Raw genomic sequence first — 18755 nt, 5'->3', positions numbered from 1 at the left:
GATTATATTAATCAAATATGCACCATTGCATGCCATGGAACAGAGTACTCAGAGCAGTGCCATGCACAGAATACATCAAGTTTCCAAGAGAACAGATCAGCTTATCTAAATAAGGCACAGGCAAAGGAGTTTGTACTATCTAAAGTTTTCCACATATGCATAGAAACAATTAAGTTGGCTCTCATTCTATACTCAAATGTTTGGATTAGATAACAAACTAACGACTTCACAGACCCAAGAGTCTCCAAAGTCTAACTCAACCTGAAGATTTTGGATAGTTAGTAGAGCACGTGTGTCCCCAAAATTCAGTAAGGTCCAAAATACTAAAATTGGCATTATTCTCACAATTCTAGAAATTTAGTCAACACATGGACAATAGGATCAACATAGCTTCACAGTCTGATCTCTAACCATGGGCTGCTTTCTTTTTAAAATAATGAAGCATTACTGTAAGTTGGAGAGGCATTGCTTCTCACCTTAAAAATATCTAAAAGGCAGCTAAAGATCTACCACTGCTGTACGTTCTAACACTTTTTTCACTGTAATGACTGAGACTAGCATTCAGTATGCTACAAGGTGGCTGGTACTTGTAAAAGTGCTCTGTCCTCAGTTGTGAAGAGGACTTTGATGCTGTATGCGAAGCTGGAGTGTCCTCTCCAGGGCATAAAGCCTGGGTAAAATAATATGGAGGATAGGTTGTTACCCAAGCAGCAAATCCCCCCTCTCCACATCGCTGAAATAGTCCAATGGAAAGGCAAGAGCCAATACAACTGGTTCCAGCAATGTCGCAGGAGTTGTCAGAACGACACAAACTGCCTCCGGGACTCTGGCTCCGGATTTTGCCTCGAGGTTTACTCCTGAAGCCTTTTCCATCGGTGGATATAGCCACAAGGCAGTGGAGGTTTGAAATTGGAGTTTTCCTTCTTCTAGATGGGCTGCCTTCCCAGGCTGATGAGCCCCACCTACCTGGGAAATATCTCACCTATCTTGTAAATCCTATTAGGATTGCTATAAGTCAGATATGACTCAACACGTAACATTTATAACCCTATTACGTTTTCATTTCAACTCAATCTACTGAAATTTCTAATTCAGATAAATGCGTTGAAAGTGCTTTTACAATTATTGCCATCTTTCATTTAACACCGCGGTTCTTAAGCTTTTCTTTACTACGGGCACCCTTTAAATATCTTTTGTTGCCATGGACCACCAAGACTTAACTCAAGATTTAAAACTCTAAAGTGCATCAAATATTTATTTAAGGTTTCTCATGAAGGGTCTCATCAACAGATATTCCTTGCTATAATGGTGACACTTTTTAAGATGGCTGGAAGAAGCTTCATTTTTCTTTGAACTGTATGCAGCTTCATAAATAGCATCAGTTCTTCTATGTTTTAAATTCAGCCAGCAATCCATTCTGAGGTTCTGCCAAAATGTATTGTTACAAAATTCACTGTGATAATATTGAAAAGTCATGATACCCAACAATAACCAAATAGTTTTATTAGTTTAAATCAAAGAACACGATCACAAAGTCTGTCCAAACATTCACTCATGCTGACACTGACTGACTCTGACTCTCTCTTCTCACAGCTTGTAACTGTCTGTACAATAGCAAGAAACGTCATGTGTTATCTCTCAGCCACTCAGCGTCATTCACATCTCATTGTGTGCAGAAATATTAAACAGTTATTTGCTATCTGTTATTTTCATTACTGTTTATTTTTGTTTGTTTTTATTGGAGGCAGTAGGTTAAAAAAGCCAAATTTTACACAAACAGCAAGGGAAATTAAGATTTTGTTCCACATTTCCTTTTCTTTCTATCTTAACTCAAAAGATCATAACATTCTTCAAGCCTTCAAATGCTGTGAAGACAATGCAGCCCCTTGGGGGTCCACAGACCAAAGGTTAAGTACCTATAATCTAGTATAATATTATTGGACTTATCACACAGATCTGTTCAAATACATTCATGGTGTGGAAGTGACCCTGGGCTCTTGCTGACTGCACCTTTGAAGCAAAAGATTTGGCAGATTATATGCAACTGATTAAATCTTTGCCTATCACTCTGGAGGCTCTTGAGGACCTGTCTGGTTAAGTACAGATGGATCTATCTTTGGAAGGTGGACCAACTGCTTATAAATTAGCCATAGCAAATACAAATTGAATGAAGCGTGTATAACAGTTGTGACTTATATCAACGGAGAAACTATCTACATCAATTAAGTCACAGGTCTTCAAGATACTAAGGTGAGTAGTCCACATAGGAAGGAGGTAGTTTTACAACCCTTATGTACTATTTTCTGTCAAGTTAAACCTGCACTACTTCAGAACTGTCCATCCAATGAACTTCAGCTCACAGTCAAGTTACATGAAATAAAAGAGGAGTGTGTATTTCTGCCTACTGGTTTTTCTCTGTGTAACTGCCAGAAGTTTTGACATTTCAAATGAATCTTTGAGGAATACTCAGTGTGTCTTTCTAAGCACTGCTATAAAGTAACTAGATTATAGAGTTGATGGATCAGTAAGCTTAACTATAATCTGTTATACAATCAAGAACTGTTGCTTGTAGCCTCAGGAAATATTAAAACATCATTCACTCAAAACACATTTATTTTCCTTGACACTAAAGAAAAAAATATTCCATTCTCCTCTAGAAAACTCTATCAGAAAGTTACAAAAATATTAAACTTCATAGTTTGCTTGGTCACCACCACTTATTTGAAGAATGTGGAGAAACTAGAGGGTTCTTCACTGAAGGCTCATTGAACCCCGAGACATTTTAGGTGGGAACTCATAGTCTCAACCCAAACAAAAACCTGAAGGCAACAGAAAGGCTTCTTATCTAGATCTCTCTCATTGAACCTACATTGAACTTTTATCCATGAAAGCTTGCACTGAAATAAAGATGCTATCTCTCTTCTTTTTTTATTTTTGTTATATATTCTGAAACAAACCAACACAGCTACCTCATTGAAAACAAATTCTAATATTTGTTTTCCAAACTGGGTATATAAAAAAAGTCTAATCATGTTAGATTCCCTTCTGCATTCTGTACTGGTTTACTTTGCCTAAATCAAAATTCCCAGCCATCAACATGGAAAAAGCTAAACTTTCCAGGTGTGCTCTGCTTTTAAATATGTTTCATTTGAAGAGGAAATTGCAGAGGGGACAAGAATACTATACAAACTTTCACTTGCCATTTTGTATGTCATACAAAGTAAGTTTAGACATAGCTGCCTAGAGTGGTCATATTGACCAGATAGGCAGGATATAAATAGAATAAATAAATAAATAAATAAATAAATAAATAAATAAATAAATAAATAAATAAATAAATAAATAAATAAATAATAGTCACGATTTTGACTTTTTAAAGCTGCATTAGGCATCCAAGATGCATTATTAAACAAAGTTTAGCAATTGCTGTAGAAGAGAAACTCGCACATGCTAGCAATGGATTCAACAGTACTGATGAAAGTATAGCTGAATTTGACAATTTTGTAACAAGTACCACTGGATTCAACAATCTTAATAAAAGGAGTATTTTCACACCTACTAAGTCTCATTGTGAAAGAAATGCACTTTGCCTCAGAATTTGCATGTCTGTAAAGTTAAAGGGGCATTTTAAAATAATAAAGTATGCACAAAATAATCCACATATTTTAAGATAGGTATATACACAAACATACCTTAGTCAATGGGAGGAAATCTATAACTAAATGTGCATATTAGGGGAAATCTGTGATGCCTCCCATCGGGTGCAGTTTTATGCAAGAAAAAACACAGAACCTAATATGATATGATGGGAAGGAGAAAATGCAGGCGGGATTTGAAGAAATGCAACAAAAATGAGACTAAGGCTTGTGCAAGTGTACAAAGGTGAGTAGGTGTGGTTCATTCAGAAGGGCACTGGCGTTCACTACATCCATCCAGAAGTGTACTGAGGTTCACTAATACTCACCGCAAATGTCAGGTCCTTGAAAATAGCTTCTTTAGCTTTCTCTTAGAAAGTCCTTCCTCATTGCTGCTTTGCCCACAACTTTTAAAACCAGTTTTGGGGTTCTAACTACCAGAAACAACTCTGCACTGAAAACACTGTAGAACTAAGTTCAAGGAAGACAGGGGAACTGAACTCAGTTTTGTGCTGTCTGATCTGTAAGAGAAATAACTGAAATAAACTGTGCCAAACGTATGTTTCATTGTGGACAAACCCAAAATACTTTCATATTCCTTATATATATGCCTACTATTACTTGTAACCCAATCAGCTAGTTCCTCCCACACAATAAACTGGCTTCTCTAATTTTAAAAAGAGACATCAGCTAGCCCTCAGAGCTATTAAACTGATCCACTATTCCAAGGGAATCTGCATTTAGAGGCCTTTTAAGTGTACAAAGTATAACTCTTAAGTCCCAAGTTGGTACTATTTTATGTTGGTTCAAACTGCCAAACACAAGATCTGCATATGCACTTGATTCAAATGCCCCTCTTTAAACTTTGCAAATAAAACACCTGCTTTTGAAGGTCAGTGTATTTTATGCAATGAGGGCAATTATCATGGTTCTGTACTTTGAGTCCTTCAGTGGAAAGGCACAATCATCTCACAGCCATGAGCAGATAAATTTTGAACTCTTAAGTTCACAAAGTAAATATTTGTTCACTTGCTAAATCCTGGGCATATTGCCCTGTAGAAGCATATTATCATCATGGCACATTTCAGAATAATGAGTTATTTTTCCCTGCTTCTAAGAGCATCTTAAATGTTTTAAGTAGCAAGTTAGACAAGTTACACTACTTTCAGAAAATAATTTAACTATTCCAAATGAACGGCAGCAAAATAATTAAACCTGGTTCATTTTTCAAGTCATTATTCTAAGATGAAGGCTTATATGACTTTGCTTCTGTTTCCAAGTAATTTATCAAATGTTAGTTGGCTTTAAAAGGTAACATTTCTTCTTTAACAGACAATATCCACTGACAGATGCTCTCAAACCACCTGACAATTCACTAAGGGCAAGAAGCTCTCATTAGCGGGGTGTGGTAGGGAAACACAACCTAGGACGCAGAGGAAAGGTTCCACAGAGAGAAATCCTGTTGCTTAGTGGAATAAGCTGGAATTACAATGAGGCCACTGAATCAATGGAATTTCCAGAGGAGTTGACTCACCAAATCCCCTACTCTAGTGCGTCTTACTATACTAAGCAATAAGATTTTAGCCACAGTTGTGTTAATCTCATATTTAACTGGCATTACATATTTATTTATTTATTTATTTATTTATTTATTTATTTATTTATTTATTTGCAAGATTTTTAGCCGCACCATTACCAATGGTCTCTGAGCGGCATACAACAACATTAAAACTTTAAAAACATTAAAACCATTAAAAATAGGCAATATTATAATAATACCCTATATTAGAAACAGTCATTAAAACATTAATATTAATAAATCCTGCTGCTCATATGGCCCGCTAAAGAATACTATTTAATTAAAATTCTGGCTAAACAGAAAGGTCTTTGCCTGGCGCCGAAAAGCCAAAAGTGTTGGAGCCAGACGGATCTCTATAAGGAGGGTGTTCCAAAGTTGGTGGGACAACAGCCGAGAAGGCCCTATTTCGGCATGCCACCCCCCTCACCTCTTTCAGGGATGGCACCTTCAGAAGGACCTCCTGGCCTGATCTTAGAGGATGGGCAGGCTCATATGGAAGAAGGCAGTTCTTTAGGTAAACAGGTCCTAAGCCGTTTAGGCCTTTATATGTCAAAGTAAGCACTTTGAACTGGGCCCGAGCAGCAACCAGCAGCCAGTGTAAATTTTTCAGAACCGGCGTGATATGAGTCCATGCAGAAGCACCACCTACCAGCCATGCAGCCTGGTTCTGTGCCAACTGCAGTCACTGGACCGCCTTCAAAGGCTGCCCCACGTATAGCACATTGCAGTAGCTCAGTCTGGTTGTTACCAGTGCATGTGTGACTGTTGCCACGCTCCGCTCATCCAGGTAAGGGTGAAGTTAATATATTTTCCTCAGGTGTAAGAAGGCATCCCTGGACACCAAGTCCATCTGGGCTTCCAAGGTCAAACCCAGGTCAAGGAACACCCCCAAGCTGTGGACCCTGTCCTTTAGGGGGAGTATAACCCCATCTAAGACAGGGAAATATGAACCTAAAGATCATACCATTAATTAAAAAGCAACACTTTTGCTCTTGACCATCCTAACTCAAAAATTACACTGCTTATTTGAACCGAATGAAATAAATGGGGAGCCATGTGGTCAAAGCAAACTAAAATACAAATGCCATAAGTGAAGTTTGTGCATTGTATAATGATTTTAAGTGGTCTATAAAGGTATTACCTATTGCACTTGTAGGTTATTTAAACAAATGTTCCTTAAAATGAATTTCCTGCTTTAACCTTGGAAAAAGGCAGCTAGAACACAAATCCAAAAATTAGACAAAATTTTGTATTTGTAGTCAAAATGGCTACTAAATTCCTATTCCACTTTTCTAAAACAGTTCCAATTATTTACAATTTGCTTTGTCAGTAAACTTCAGCATGTACCAGCAGAACAGCTCGAAAGCTCACATACAGCTTTAAAATTTGTGCTTTCTGCTTTGACAACACAATTTATGTATATAGAAGTCCGAGAGAAAATGTTTTATAGCATACCTGTCACCTGAAAAAGAGACTTGACTGTCAGGTTTCTGTTTACAAAGCAAACTACCTACATTCAGAAGAGAAGCAAATTCTACTCCTGCATGAGAACTCCCTTAGGCTATGCGTAGGCTTGTTTTAAATTCTTCTCTTTATACTCCCTACTGCAGCTCAGCCTGTGGGAATACTGCTGTGTACAAGACTCTTCCAGGATCTTCTTTACATGCAAAGCACATAGGAACCAGTCTGATTTCTAAAACTATAATGATGACATATAAACTAACAAACGGAATAGGACCACTCTAAATAAGTTCCAACTTGACAGTACACAGTATACACAGTGAAAACATAATTGTTCACCAGGAATAAGAGCATGTAAATACATGCGGGATATTGCAGAACCCAGGAGTTCAATCACATTTATGGCTAAATCGCAAACTACACTTACTCTTAATGTCCTTTTATAGTTCAGGTTACTTCTGTTTGACATGCAGTATTTTTTTGTTTTTGGAGTGGAAAAACTGAATTTTAAACACAGAAATATTCTGCACACATACGGGAGGGACTGCATCTATCTCTCCATTAATTCCTCAAGGTCAGCAGCTATACAGCAGCATCAACAACAACAAATCTTTATGTGCATCACTCTAGCTGGAATTTTATTTGATTTTAAATCTACAAATACTTTGTTGCTAACACTACAGGTTTGCTCTAAAAAGCCTGACCCCGTGAGCTACTCTATCAGCCAGAACAAACAGCCATGGTACAATCTGGCAAATACTTTTCAAAATAAAAGTCTTAATTTTCTCTTCCGTGCTTCTGCTCCTGAACTAAAAGGACAAATTTAGTGTAAGAGTACAGATTTTGATACGGAGGCAGTAAGATAAAATTAGTTCCTAAACAAAACTGTGGAATTAACTAAGAAGACTTAATGATTTTTACAGGGACCAAGTTCAGCTAATATAGCCAGGATCTCAAGTAGCGATTTTTCTGTTTACTCCTGAAAAGACAGGGTCATCTGACCATGTGATGCCAGTTACTTACTTGCAACAAAGCTATGAGCAGAATCTATAATGAATGCCCAACAAGATTCTGTTTCCCTGGTTTCCTGATCCAGCACCCAGTCCAAACCTCTTTTCCTGCTTAATGTACAGAGCCCCAGGTTGGTCCACAAAATACAGCTCTGGAAACCAGCTACAGTACTGTTTGCCATGAGCCCCTTCTGCTTCCAGTTTCTGTGCACACAAGGAAAAAGTTGACTTCACACTTGTCATTTAGTTTCTTTCCAGAGTTAAAGGTACACAAATTACAGCTATTTCATCAGTACATATTTAAACTCTCAGTACATGAGACAAAGATGTTTCAAATAACACAGAGCATCTTTCATGAAACTCTGTCTGAGGTTAGCTTTAATTCTAAGCTCCAGTACAATTTTGTAATTTTGAGTATGTTTTGTATGATTTTGGGTCCTTTTTATGAAGAAAAGCGAGATGCATGGATGAAATGCAAACGTTCCTGAAAGTACCGGTAATTCTGCTGATATTACTTTTTCTTTTCTTAAACAGGCTGGGTCCAGCATCTTCATGGAAAATGTTTTTTTCCCTATTGAAGTTTAATGTTAAAATGAGGAGAATGAAACTTGCTTAGGATTCCATGAGTTTAGTAGATCAGCTACAGAGAGTATGTGGCGGTTCCCAGTTCACATAATCAACCCCCCTCCAAATCATATTGGCAAATACTGTATTCAGTGAGCACTTTATCATGTTACCCAAAGACTTCTAACCTATTTTTAGATACTGCTTCCCAATAGCTGTTTGATGTTAAATTTTTTTTTTCATTAGTGCATGCCATCTAAAATTTGAAGATAGGGTAAGATCCAATACGACAAAAAAAAAAAAAAACCCACCTATAAATGGAAATTCCAGGTCTCAGGAGAATAAGAGCCTAAGAAGTTCTGCAAAAACTGTAACTTGCAGACAATAACAAACTAGTCAGTGCAGGAACTAACTCCATATCTGAAGTTCTATACAGAAACAATACATCATATGAGGTCATCACTGGGGCTGCAATTCTTTGCAGTTACTATACTCTAATTAATGGGTTTAGAACGTTATACCTCTCCTCACCAATTTGCATCAAACCACCTTTTAGTGTTTGCCACTGCTGCACAGAATTCTGTGGAAAATATACCATCAAAGATTCAAGATTATCACCATCCCTTCACAAGATCCTGACCAGACCCATTAGTTTCCTCATTACTGGGTATTGACTCAGCATATTTCAGAACACACCCAACATTCTTCTTATGCCTTGCAGTGCATATGGGAAAACATGAGCACAACCAACATACAGAAAGACATTACCATGTTGCTTTCTAACCAGGTGTTCATTAGCTGGGATAGGTATTACAGAACAATTACAGAGACATACGTGGTTGAGTCCATCAGTGAGAAGCAGCAAAGAACATTAGAAAACAACGCTGAAAAATCAGTTCAACTAGATCTGCTGCAATTTCAAAGCTTCATTTTAATCTCCCCCTAAAAAGCACTGCACTTAAAACTCTACAGAAAGTAAGAGTACTGCATGCTTAGGACACGAAAAACTTGTGTTTTTAATGTACACATTCTATGGTCACATAAACTAGAACAGACCACCAACCCAGGCAACAAATATGTGATTTTAAAGCAAAAAAAGAAAAATGCATTCAGTAATTCCCATCACTGGTCCACTGACAGCAGGGACATGCTACAGACAAAAGAAGAGCCTTTGTCTCTTGAAGGGACACAAAACCACGCAATCCTAATACATATGTTTAATAATAATAATAATAATTGTGTGTCTTCAAGTCAATTCTGACCTGTGGTGACCTTTTTCAGGGTTTTCCAGGTAAAGAATACTCAGATATGGTTAATTATTCTCTTTTTTTGGGTGTGCTCTGGGACTGTGCAACTTGCCCATGGCTACACAGGCTGGCTCTTCCCCCCAGGAAACACAGCGAGTAATCAAACTCTCAACCAGATACTTAAAACTACTGAATTATCCAGCCAGCTCAAGTGCACATATTGCTTTTATACATAACCATAGTTCTGCAGCAATAAGTGGCATAGAAATATAGCTTTATGACAAATCTCAACCACAAAGATTATAAAGAACAAAGTGAGAGAATAACATGGAGAAGCATACTATTCCGGCCCACTCTGAAATAAAATCACAAAGTAGACTTGGACAGATGATCAAGAAGGTGGCAACAGTCCTACCTACAGTCATCTCCCTCATCATTATAAGATCATTTTGGTAAACCATATATGTTCAAATTTACAGCATTTTCCTTGCTACCCATATGAAGTACAATACCTTGCATTTGATTCCCAGCCAGAAAACTCCCAAGATCAGGTGAAACCTGCTTATCTGCAACAGAAGAACTGTGCTATTTCCCATGAAAATCACACTATAAATATCTTAAATAAATATTATTTGCATATTTAATGCATCTTCCTATCATACAGCTTATGGCATTCATATGAGCTCTATTGACAAAATGAAAAGTATTGAGGTGCATTAAATTATATTTCTGACTAGCAACTTCTGACTAGCTGTGTGAGTGTCAGTCTATACAGAAATGCTTTCCTCTTATATGGATTTCTTCTCAATTTCTGAGACAAAGAATATAAATTAGGCCAGAACTGTAGATAGTCCATAAATTTGTTTTACTATCCCACTAGTGAAACTTTAAGTTACCTCTACACAGTCAAAAAAAATTAAGAGGAAAATCACCATTTCTTATAACAGAAAGAAACGTTTCTGTTTCACTACCTATTGGAAAGTAACGTTTTACTTAAAAAGTTAACCAAATAGGTCTTTTTGTGCTTTTTCTGGGGTGCTTCCATTTTATATTATGTCCACGCATCTCCTTTGTTACATAGATTATTGGAGAACAGATGCTTTATAAATAGTAGTAATGAACAGTTAGGAGGTATTCTGTAGATTACTGAAAAGCAATATATCACAAATGGAAAATTTCCTGCCTTGAAGATCAGATATGGTCTGTGAGGTTTATCATGTTCCACACAAATTTGCTCTGAAGTTATCTTTGATTAGTGGTGTATTTACATACCCCATACAAAACTCAGCTGTGCATTGCATGAGAACTGCTGTACAAAGCTGTTCTTCGCAGCAAGGAAAGCTGTTGTGCAGAAACATAGTCACTGAACTTTCTGTGACACTTATGAATAAGCATGCTTGGGGGAATGCACAGCAAAGTGGTATGACCACAAGGCTCAGAAGACACTGTGGACCATAATTTTTAAACCATCAGGCATCCCTTAGACCAGTGGTCCCCAAACTTGGGCCTCCAGATGTTCTTGGACTACAGTTCCCAGAAGCCTTCACCACCTCTGCTGGCCAGGATTTCTGGGAGTTGAAGTCCAAGAACATCTGGAGGCCCAAGGTTGATGACCACTGCCTTAGACAATCTGCAATAGCTTCTAACAGAAGACTTCGGAATGTGATAAAACACTTCTGTGGAATGGCACATTTGCCTTCAGCCTGTCCCCACGTTCACCTGTTGTGCCTTCCTATGGAGGGTAAGTGGGGAATCCGTGGCCACCTCAGGTGCTGTGACATTTAAGCCCTGACATCTCTAGCTTGTATCTCCAACCATCAAGAATGAGGCAAGTTGTAGTCTTGCATCATCTGATAGCTACATTCCCCAACCCTAGCCCAGAAGGAAGAGCCTTAGAACCTGGGATATGATGTCATCAATTATCATAATCTAGAAGATAACACCGTGCACAGCTTCTATCCTTTTGTTACACCTTTCCCTAGATCTCAATTCTAATGGGCTACAAACATTCACCTTGACTGTGGTGCACGACACCAACAATAAAAAAGCAGAAAAAATATATGTCTGCACATAATCCTTATATATACTGTATGTAAATATCCCACTCAGTTCTAAATGAACTGAGTGGGATAAAGTTATATTAATATATTGTACTATACTGTTAATAAATGCTTTATAAACCAATATCACATATAGAGAAAGAAAAAACCCCTCAAAACTTATTTTCTAAAACAAAAATCTAGAGCAGGAGAATACTTTTCTCTGGACAAAAAAGTGACCAAGTCATCAAGTTCTGACACAGAACCAACCAACTCCCGCCCTGTTTTGTCCCATTCTGATCAGAGGCACTGAAACCAATGGGGTTTAAACCAAGGGATGACAGGCTTAATCCCCCCCACCCAATTCCTAAAAGTCTGCTTTAAGTGTGATGATGACCCCTGTATCCATACCTACGGGCTTCTTTCTTGTAGAGACCAAAGAAACAGGTGACACATATCTGTTCTCTGACTTTGTGTGGTGGGCAGATAGATGTGTAAAGCCTTACACACACACACACCTCTTTTCTTTTGGGGTGTGTATATGTATGTATGTATCCATATCTATACACGTACAGTGGTATGTGTAGGTATGGTTATGTGTGTGTGTATGTGTGTGTGTGTATATAAGGCTTTACACATCTATCTGCCCACCACACAAAGTGAGAGAACAGATATGTGTCACCTGTTTCTTTGGTCTCTACAAGGAAGAAGCTCATAGGTGTGGATACAGGGGTCATCATCATCATCTCTCTCTCTCTCAAGCCTATACATGCATGCATATACAGTATTTCGTTTCTGATGTCTACCTTCCCACCCACACCCCGACCCCCCCCCCGCAAAAGAAAGGACGGGGCAGGCTGGGAGTGGGCGAGGGGCGTCGTCCCAGCAGGGCCCCCTCGATCCCCACTGCCAGGGGCCTGCCTTCTCTCCCTCCCTCCCTCCCTCCTTCCGAGGGTCCCCCGCTCACCGGGGTGGGTCATGGTCTGGATGTCGGTGCCCGTCCCGCCGGCGTAGTTGTAGATGACGGTGCCGGCGGCCCCGCGCCGGGCGGCCACGTTGATCTTCTCACTGAAGGTGCAGCCGCCGCGCTGGATGAGGGCGAGCCACGGGGTCGGGGTCGGGGCCCAAAGGGGGGCGGCGGCGGCGGTGACGGCCGGTAATGATGGTGGTGGCGGCGGCGGGGCGGCGCTGAAGTTGGTGAAGGGGCTGCAGGCGTTGAGGCCGTGCCGCCCGTCCGGGGCCACTACCACGCCCTCCAGGCGCCTCAGCGGCGAGTCCTGCCCGAAGATGCCGTTCTCGCCGGCGCTCCAGAAGGTCTCGTTGCTGCCGGGCAGCCGCCACGACACGTTGAGCCACGCCGTCCACACCGCCTGGGCCGAGGCCACCGGGAGACCCGCCGGACGGCCGCCGCCGCCGGGGCCAGGGAGGAGGGAAGGAAAGGGAAAGGGAGACGGGCCCGGGCCCCACAGCAACCCGCCCAGCGCCCACACCAGGGCCGCCGGGGAGGCCGCCCGCATCTCGGAAGGCGCGAAAAGGAACGACGAGGCGCGCGGCGAAACTCGCCTCAAGAGACCGCGCGCGACGCGATTTACCTCAGGCGCCTGAGGGGAGGGGGGAGAAGAGACGTGCTCCCACTGCGCGTGCGCCCGCAGGCGCCGAAGGGTCGCTTTACCTGAGCGGCTACCCGGCCCCGCCCCCTCCTGGCGGGGCTGGAAACGAGGGGAGGGGAGAGAACGGGGCGGAGCTAGCCGCCGGGGCCACGCCCCCTCCGCAGGCCCAGAATGGAATGCCACGTGCAGGGAAGGAGCCGCTTCTTTTGTTGGGGCTGCTGGCATTAGGAATGGGAGGGCCGGGGGGGGGGGAGCGAAGGCTTCTCCCTCCCCCAGCAGAGTTAAGGGGGTCAGCAAGGCACCGTTCCTTGAGATTCCAGGGCCAAAGCCCCAGACCAGGCGCTTGTGATGTCATAGGGTGGTGGGTGAAGGCTTGTGATGTCATAGGGAATGGACTCTTGTGGTGTCATGGGCAGTCTGACCTGTCAGGAATCATTGCAAAAGGGTAGATGGTTGGGTAGTGTCATCAAAGCAACCAAAATGAATTTGACACAACTCCGGGAGGCAGTGGAAGACAGGAGGGCCTGGCGTGCTCTGGTCCATGGGGTCACGAAGAGTCAGACACCACGAAACGAAACGAAAGGATGGGCAGACAAAGAAGAAACCAGAGATGCGGACCTTTGTGCTTTTTGGACTTCAGTTCCGGTCAAGAGAGCTCAGGAGAGAACTCCCGGCGCTGTAGTCCAAAAAAGCACAAAATTGCAGAGTGCGAGTGAATTCAAATCGCAAGAGCAACTGTACAGCATGCCAGATAACAAAACGTTGATGGCAAATGTTCTTCTCTGAACATGTTCAAAACACATGTGCCAAAGACAAGGGAAAGAACCCGGGAAGCTTGCTACATTGGCCTCACATGCCATGTGCTGGGATTTAAGATCCAGAGCCTGAAATCTGGAGAATGGACCCCCAAAATGTGAGTCTGGAAGCCAAAATCTCAAGCCTGAGAGTACACTGCTTAGGATCATGAATGGTGGAGTTGGAAAGAACTCAAAGGCTCATCTTTTCCAGTCTTTTGGCACTGCTGAAGATCAAGAGCTAACCCCCCTTCCTCCTTAGTTGGACATCCCACTTCTGTTGAAAACCTTCAGTAAAGGAGGTGCCTTCCCTTGCAGTGACGCAGCAGAACAACCCCCTCCACTTTTAATGGCCAAGAATGGCATTTTAGGTACGTTTAGATGGCTTCTGTGCAATTGCAATTAGTTATCTTCTTGGGGGGGAGTGTATACACTATGGACTGGTTATAAATAAGAAGCCAGGTAGGAGTAAGAAGGCAGAGGGGCAACCTGAGTTCGGAGGCAGTGGTCTACTTGCCTTCATTGGCAACTTCTAGCCTACTAGATGTTGTTGGACGGCAGCTTCCCAGCATCCCTTGCTCTTGGCCGCCCTATCTAGGGCTGATGAGAGCTGGTGTTCAGGGTCTACAGAGCTACACATTAAGAACACAGAGGTAGCTGTATTATGAATCACACCGTTATTCCATCTCACCCACTGTTGTCAACTCCGAAGAACAATGTCTCTCCATGATTTCACAGAGGAAATCTTTGGTAATCTTACCTGGACAAACTGGATATGGGATTTTCTGTATGCAAAGCCCACACCCCCAGAAGAGTCCAACAGAGAAGAACAGCTGTACATAAATTCATATCAACGAACTGGTTCTAGCAGGTCACTGCTGGCTAGCGATTCTGGGAGCTGCTGTTCCAAAAAGTATTGTTTCTAAACTGTGTTGCTGCTATATGCCATTTTGGGATTGCAGGGGATAAAATGGCTAAATGACTGCAGCCAAGAAATCAGAAGAAGATTGAGACTAGGAAGGGCAGCAATGAAGGAATTAGAAAAGATCCATCAAGTGTAAGGATGTGTCACTGGGGACCAAGAACAAGATCATCCACAAGATCATATTTCCCGTCACCATGCATGGGTGTGAAAGCTGGAGAGTATTTATTTATTTATTACATTTCTATCCCGCCCATCTAGTCGTTTCGACTACTCTGGGCGGCATACATCAAACACAACAAAGACAATTAAAATAATATCAACATCCAAAAATAAAATAAATAATAGTTCAAGATGACAAAACAAAAATAAATCAAATAATAGCTGGAGGGAAGGCCTGCCTAAACAGCCATGGTTTTAATTGGCCTTTAAAGACACCCAGCGAAGGGACCTCTCTGAAGCTAAGTTGTTCTACAACCGAGGAGCCACTGCCGAGTAAAGAAAGCTGACAGGGGGAAAATCGATTCATTTGAAGTGTTTTGCTAGAGGAGAGCTTTGTGGATACCCTGGACTGCCAGAAAGATGAACAAGCACGTCCTAGATCAAACCAAGCCTGAACTATCTCTGGAGGCAATAATGTTGAAATGGAGTGTGTCCTATTTTGGGCACATCATGAGAAGGCAGGATTCTCTAGAAGATACAGTAATGCTGGGAAAGGTTGAAGTCAGCAGATAACGAGGAAGACCAAATGTGAGATGATCTGACTTCCTAAAAGAGACCACAGGTTTGAATCTGCAAGAACTGAGCAGGCCTGCTGAAGACGAGACATTTTGGAGACTGCTTGTTCATAGGTTGCTACGAGTCAGAAGTGACCCAGGTAAAAACAGAAAATTACTCAGAAGTTAAGCTGTTGCTTTCTGTGGGAATCTTAGAATCCTCATACTGTCAAAGGTCTCTTAAAGATCATCTAGTCCAACCCTCTGTTCACATGAACTTTTCAGCATAACAACTTGCAGGTTGCTGGCCAAAGCTGTTACAAAATGGCTGGATACTTAGGTGCTCTGATTGTTGCTCACTCTGCCAGCACCTAAGTATTCAACTGTTTTTGTAAACTGTCTCAGAACTTTTCTGAAAGGTATTGTACAAACCCGTTCAGATACAAAAATGAAATGCAGCTATATTTAAACCAAAGCAAAACAGCGGTGCCAACTGGAACTTCTACAGTTTGGAGGTATTAGATCGGTGCATGCTATCTATACTTTGCTGTTATCAACAGATACATATTATCACAAACATCTAACCCATTGAGACAGATGTGCTAGAACGCTCCCAGGACTTCAAAAGGAGAAAAAGGACGGAAAGTTTATTCTGATTGTTTTGTGAACTCCAAGATGAGCTGCATTGATCTTGCTGGAAAAATTGGGCAGGGAAATTCCAACCGATAACATTCAGTCCAGCATGAAATTGTATTTGCTGGTGGATAACTAACAAAGCTCAAAGCTCTGCTGGTCAACAGCATTACCTTCCAGTGACCTGGTCTTAAAAACCCTGCACCACCTTGAATGGTTCTTCCTTCTTCAGTTGCACTTAAGTAACAGAACTGTCATCACTCAAACTGTCTGTGACACAATGGGGATGAGGAATGTGGCTCCTTCGTTTCTTTCCCTTCAAAGTATTTGGGGCATGTAAAACTGATGACACGCTTCCTTGTACGGATGTGTGAGCTCTGTTGGATGTGTAATGGAAGCCCTGTCTACTTATTTCCTTGTGTGTCAAGCTCTTCATGAAAATAAAAAGACATTTACTAAAGAGGTCATAAGTCTGACAGCATGTTCACTGCATGTATCTCGGTTATAATTCAGTATAGCTGTTCAATAGTGCTATGGCTCCATCCTACAAAATGCTGGAATTTGCAGTTTTCAGAGCTACTTAGAATTCTCTTGTCGTTCAGAAGAGTGCACTGGAGCACTCCAGCAAAAACTTCTAAGCCCTTCACCAAACTGCAAACCCCAGCATACTGTAATATGGAGCTATGGCAGTTCAAGTGACATTAGATGATCACAAGTGTAGAGGAACATGGGTTTTGACAAGGTATAATAATTTTAGGACTGCAGAGCTGGAAAGGACCCTATGGATCATCAAGGCCAGCCCCTCTCAAAGAGGCATGAATTGGAGGGCGGGGGATCGAACTTCCAACCTTTGGCTCTACAGCCAGGGTCCTAAACCACTGAGACATCCAGGCAGATGGAGACTTTGCCATGCAGTAATATTTCTTACTTGTAATCACATGCATAGGACTTGTGAGTCCATTAACCCAATATTCAAATTGAAAGGAGGAGAAATTAGGTATAGTTGGATTAAATCAACCATTGCATCCTCCGAATCTTGCCCAATATCACCAGATGCAGCCACTTTGCTGAAAGTAAGCATGTAATGGTTTGGACAATGTGCGATACCTACCAGAGGGCTCATGAAAACTTAAGAGCCATATTGGAGCAAGAGCAGACACCTATATGTGGCTCCAAAAGAGGAAGGTGATAATTTGCATGTGCTAATTCATACATGTAGAAATCATTTGGCACTGATGGGAACTTTCAGGCTGTTACTGCTCTCCCTCTGTAGAGTTCTTCATCTTACAGTTGGACTTACAGCTAGATTGGGCTGGATAACGGGGGCCTTGCAGGTGGTGGTGTAGGACTGCAGATCCCATGATCCTTCCCCATTGTTTATGCTGCCTATTGCAAATGGGAAGACTGCTGAGTTCTACAATGAAGCCAATTTCTCCTTTGCTGTTGTTGTGTTTATTTAAAGGCAGTTGTGAAATATGGGTGCCAAGGTGTTCCTTTTTCAACACTGCACTGAACTGTTCAAAGGTGAATTTCCAGTTTCTGCTTGCTAATTCAGGTGCTGTGCCCAGATGCTTGACAATGTTCTGCTGTTGCCTTGGTTGATTAAGATAACCTTCCAGAAGGCAATTTATTATCTTGTAAAATAGATCTAATTATACTTCTATGTATTATGTACCAACAAGAACATGACAAAAAAAAATAGAAGGCTAAATTTCTCAAGCAATGAAATGTTCAAGGGCAGGGTGCTGCCCAGGGAACACAGCATGAACTGCCTGCAGGAATCAAAGCAGCCGAAAACCAAAACAAAGCAGTAGATTTTTTTTTCCTTTGCAATGGGAACAAGAACTACTACTCTCTGAACCGGCTAAATGGGGCTTAAGGTTTAAAATATTCATGGAGGTGGAAGTGTTTGCTCTTGATTTTTCTGACACTTCAAGAGGCAAGATAATGAATCTGGTTTGTGTAACTTTCCTTTGGTAAAGAATTGGGAAGCCCCCCCCCCCAATTATAGATAATGGGACTATCTTTCAAGGAAATTCAGATGCTAGTTAGAAGAATGAGCTTTTAGGAATGTGGCTCCTGGCATGACTGTATAAGGAACATAAGTAAAGTCTATTTCATCCAGCCTTCTGTTCACAGTATGGCTACCCAAGAAGCCCAGTGATGGAACAGCCTATGGAAAACCCAACAGCTCAATAGGCATGTAACTGTATCCCTTGTCTTGTGTTGCTTAGGAGCAGATACACAAAGGTACACTGTTTCTGATACTGGAGGTGCTATATAGCCTAGTAGCTATTGTTGGTCTCATCTCCATGAATTTATTTAATCTCCCTTTAAAGCCACACAGGTTGTCCAGCATTACCGCATCTTGTGGCACTTAATCATGAACCCCAATTCAATTTCAGTAGATGACCTCACCTTACAGTACTCTGGAAGTGAGAGGAAACCATTTGCCTCTCTACTTTCTCCATCCTGTAAGTCACTTCACACCCACCTTGTCTTTATTTCCTCTGGATGAAACAGTTCAGACGAACTGTGGGAGAAA

General features: G+C 41.4%; 1 protein-coding gene across 2 annotated transcripts in view; it reads right to left on the bottom strand.

Annotated features, from left to right (window-relative positions):
* RNF128 (ring finger protein 128) overlaps positions 1-18755 on the bottom strand; it is a 53188-nt gene that overhangs the window by 16458 nt on the left and 17975 nt on the right. Inside the window, exon 1 of one of the 2 annotated variants that reach the window (XM_020813941.3) lies at positions 12503-13162. The exons of the other annotated variant lie outside the window; for it this stretch is intronic. Within the exon in view, the coding sequence (XP_020669600.3) occupies positions 12503-13052 (550 nt within the window). The 5' untranslated portion in view covers positions 13053-13162. Of the gene's footprint in view, positions 1-12502; positions 13163-18755 lie in introns of those variants that run through there. 2 annotated transcript variants of the gene reach the window in all.

Source organism: Pogona vitticeps, chromosome 11, assembly GCF_051106095.1.
Source record: "Pogona vitticeps strain Pit_001003342236 chromosome 11, PviZW2.1, whole genome shotgun sequence".
In the NCBI taxonomy this organism is placed as follows: Eukaryota; Metazoa; Chordata; class Lepidosauria; order Squamata; family Agamidae; genus Pogona; species Pogona vitticeps.
The sequence above is the reverse complement of the archived record's forward strand: the minus strand, read 5'-3'. Positions and strand labels throughout refer to the sequence as shown.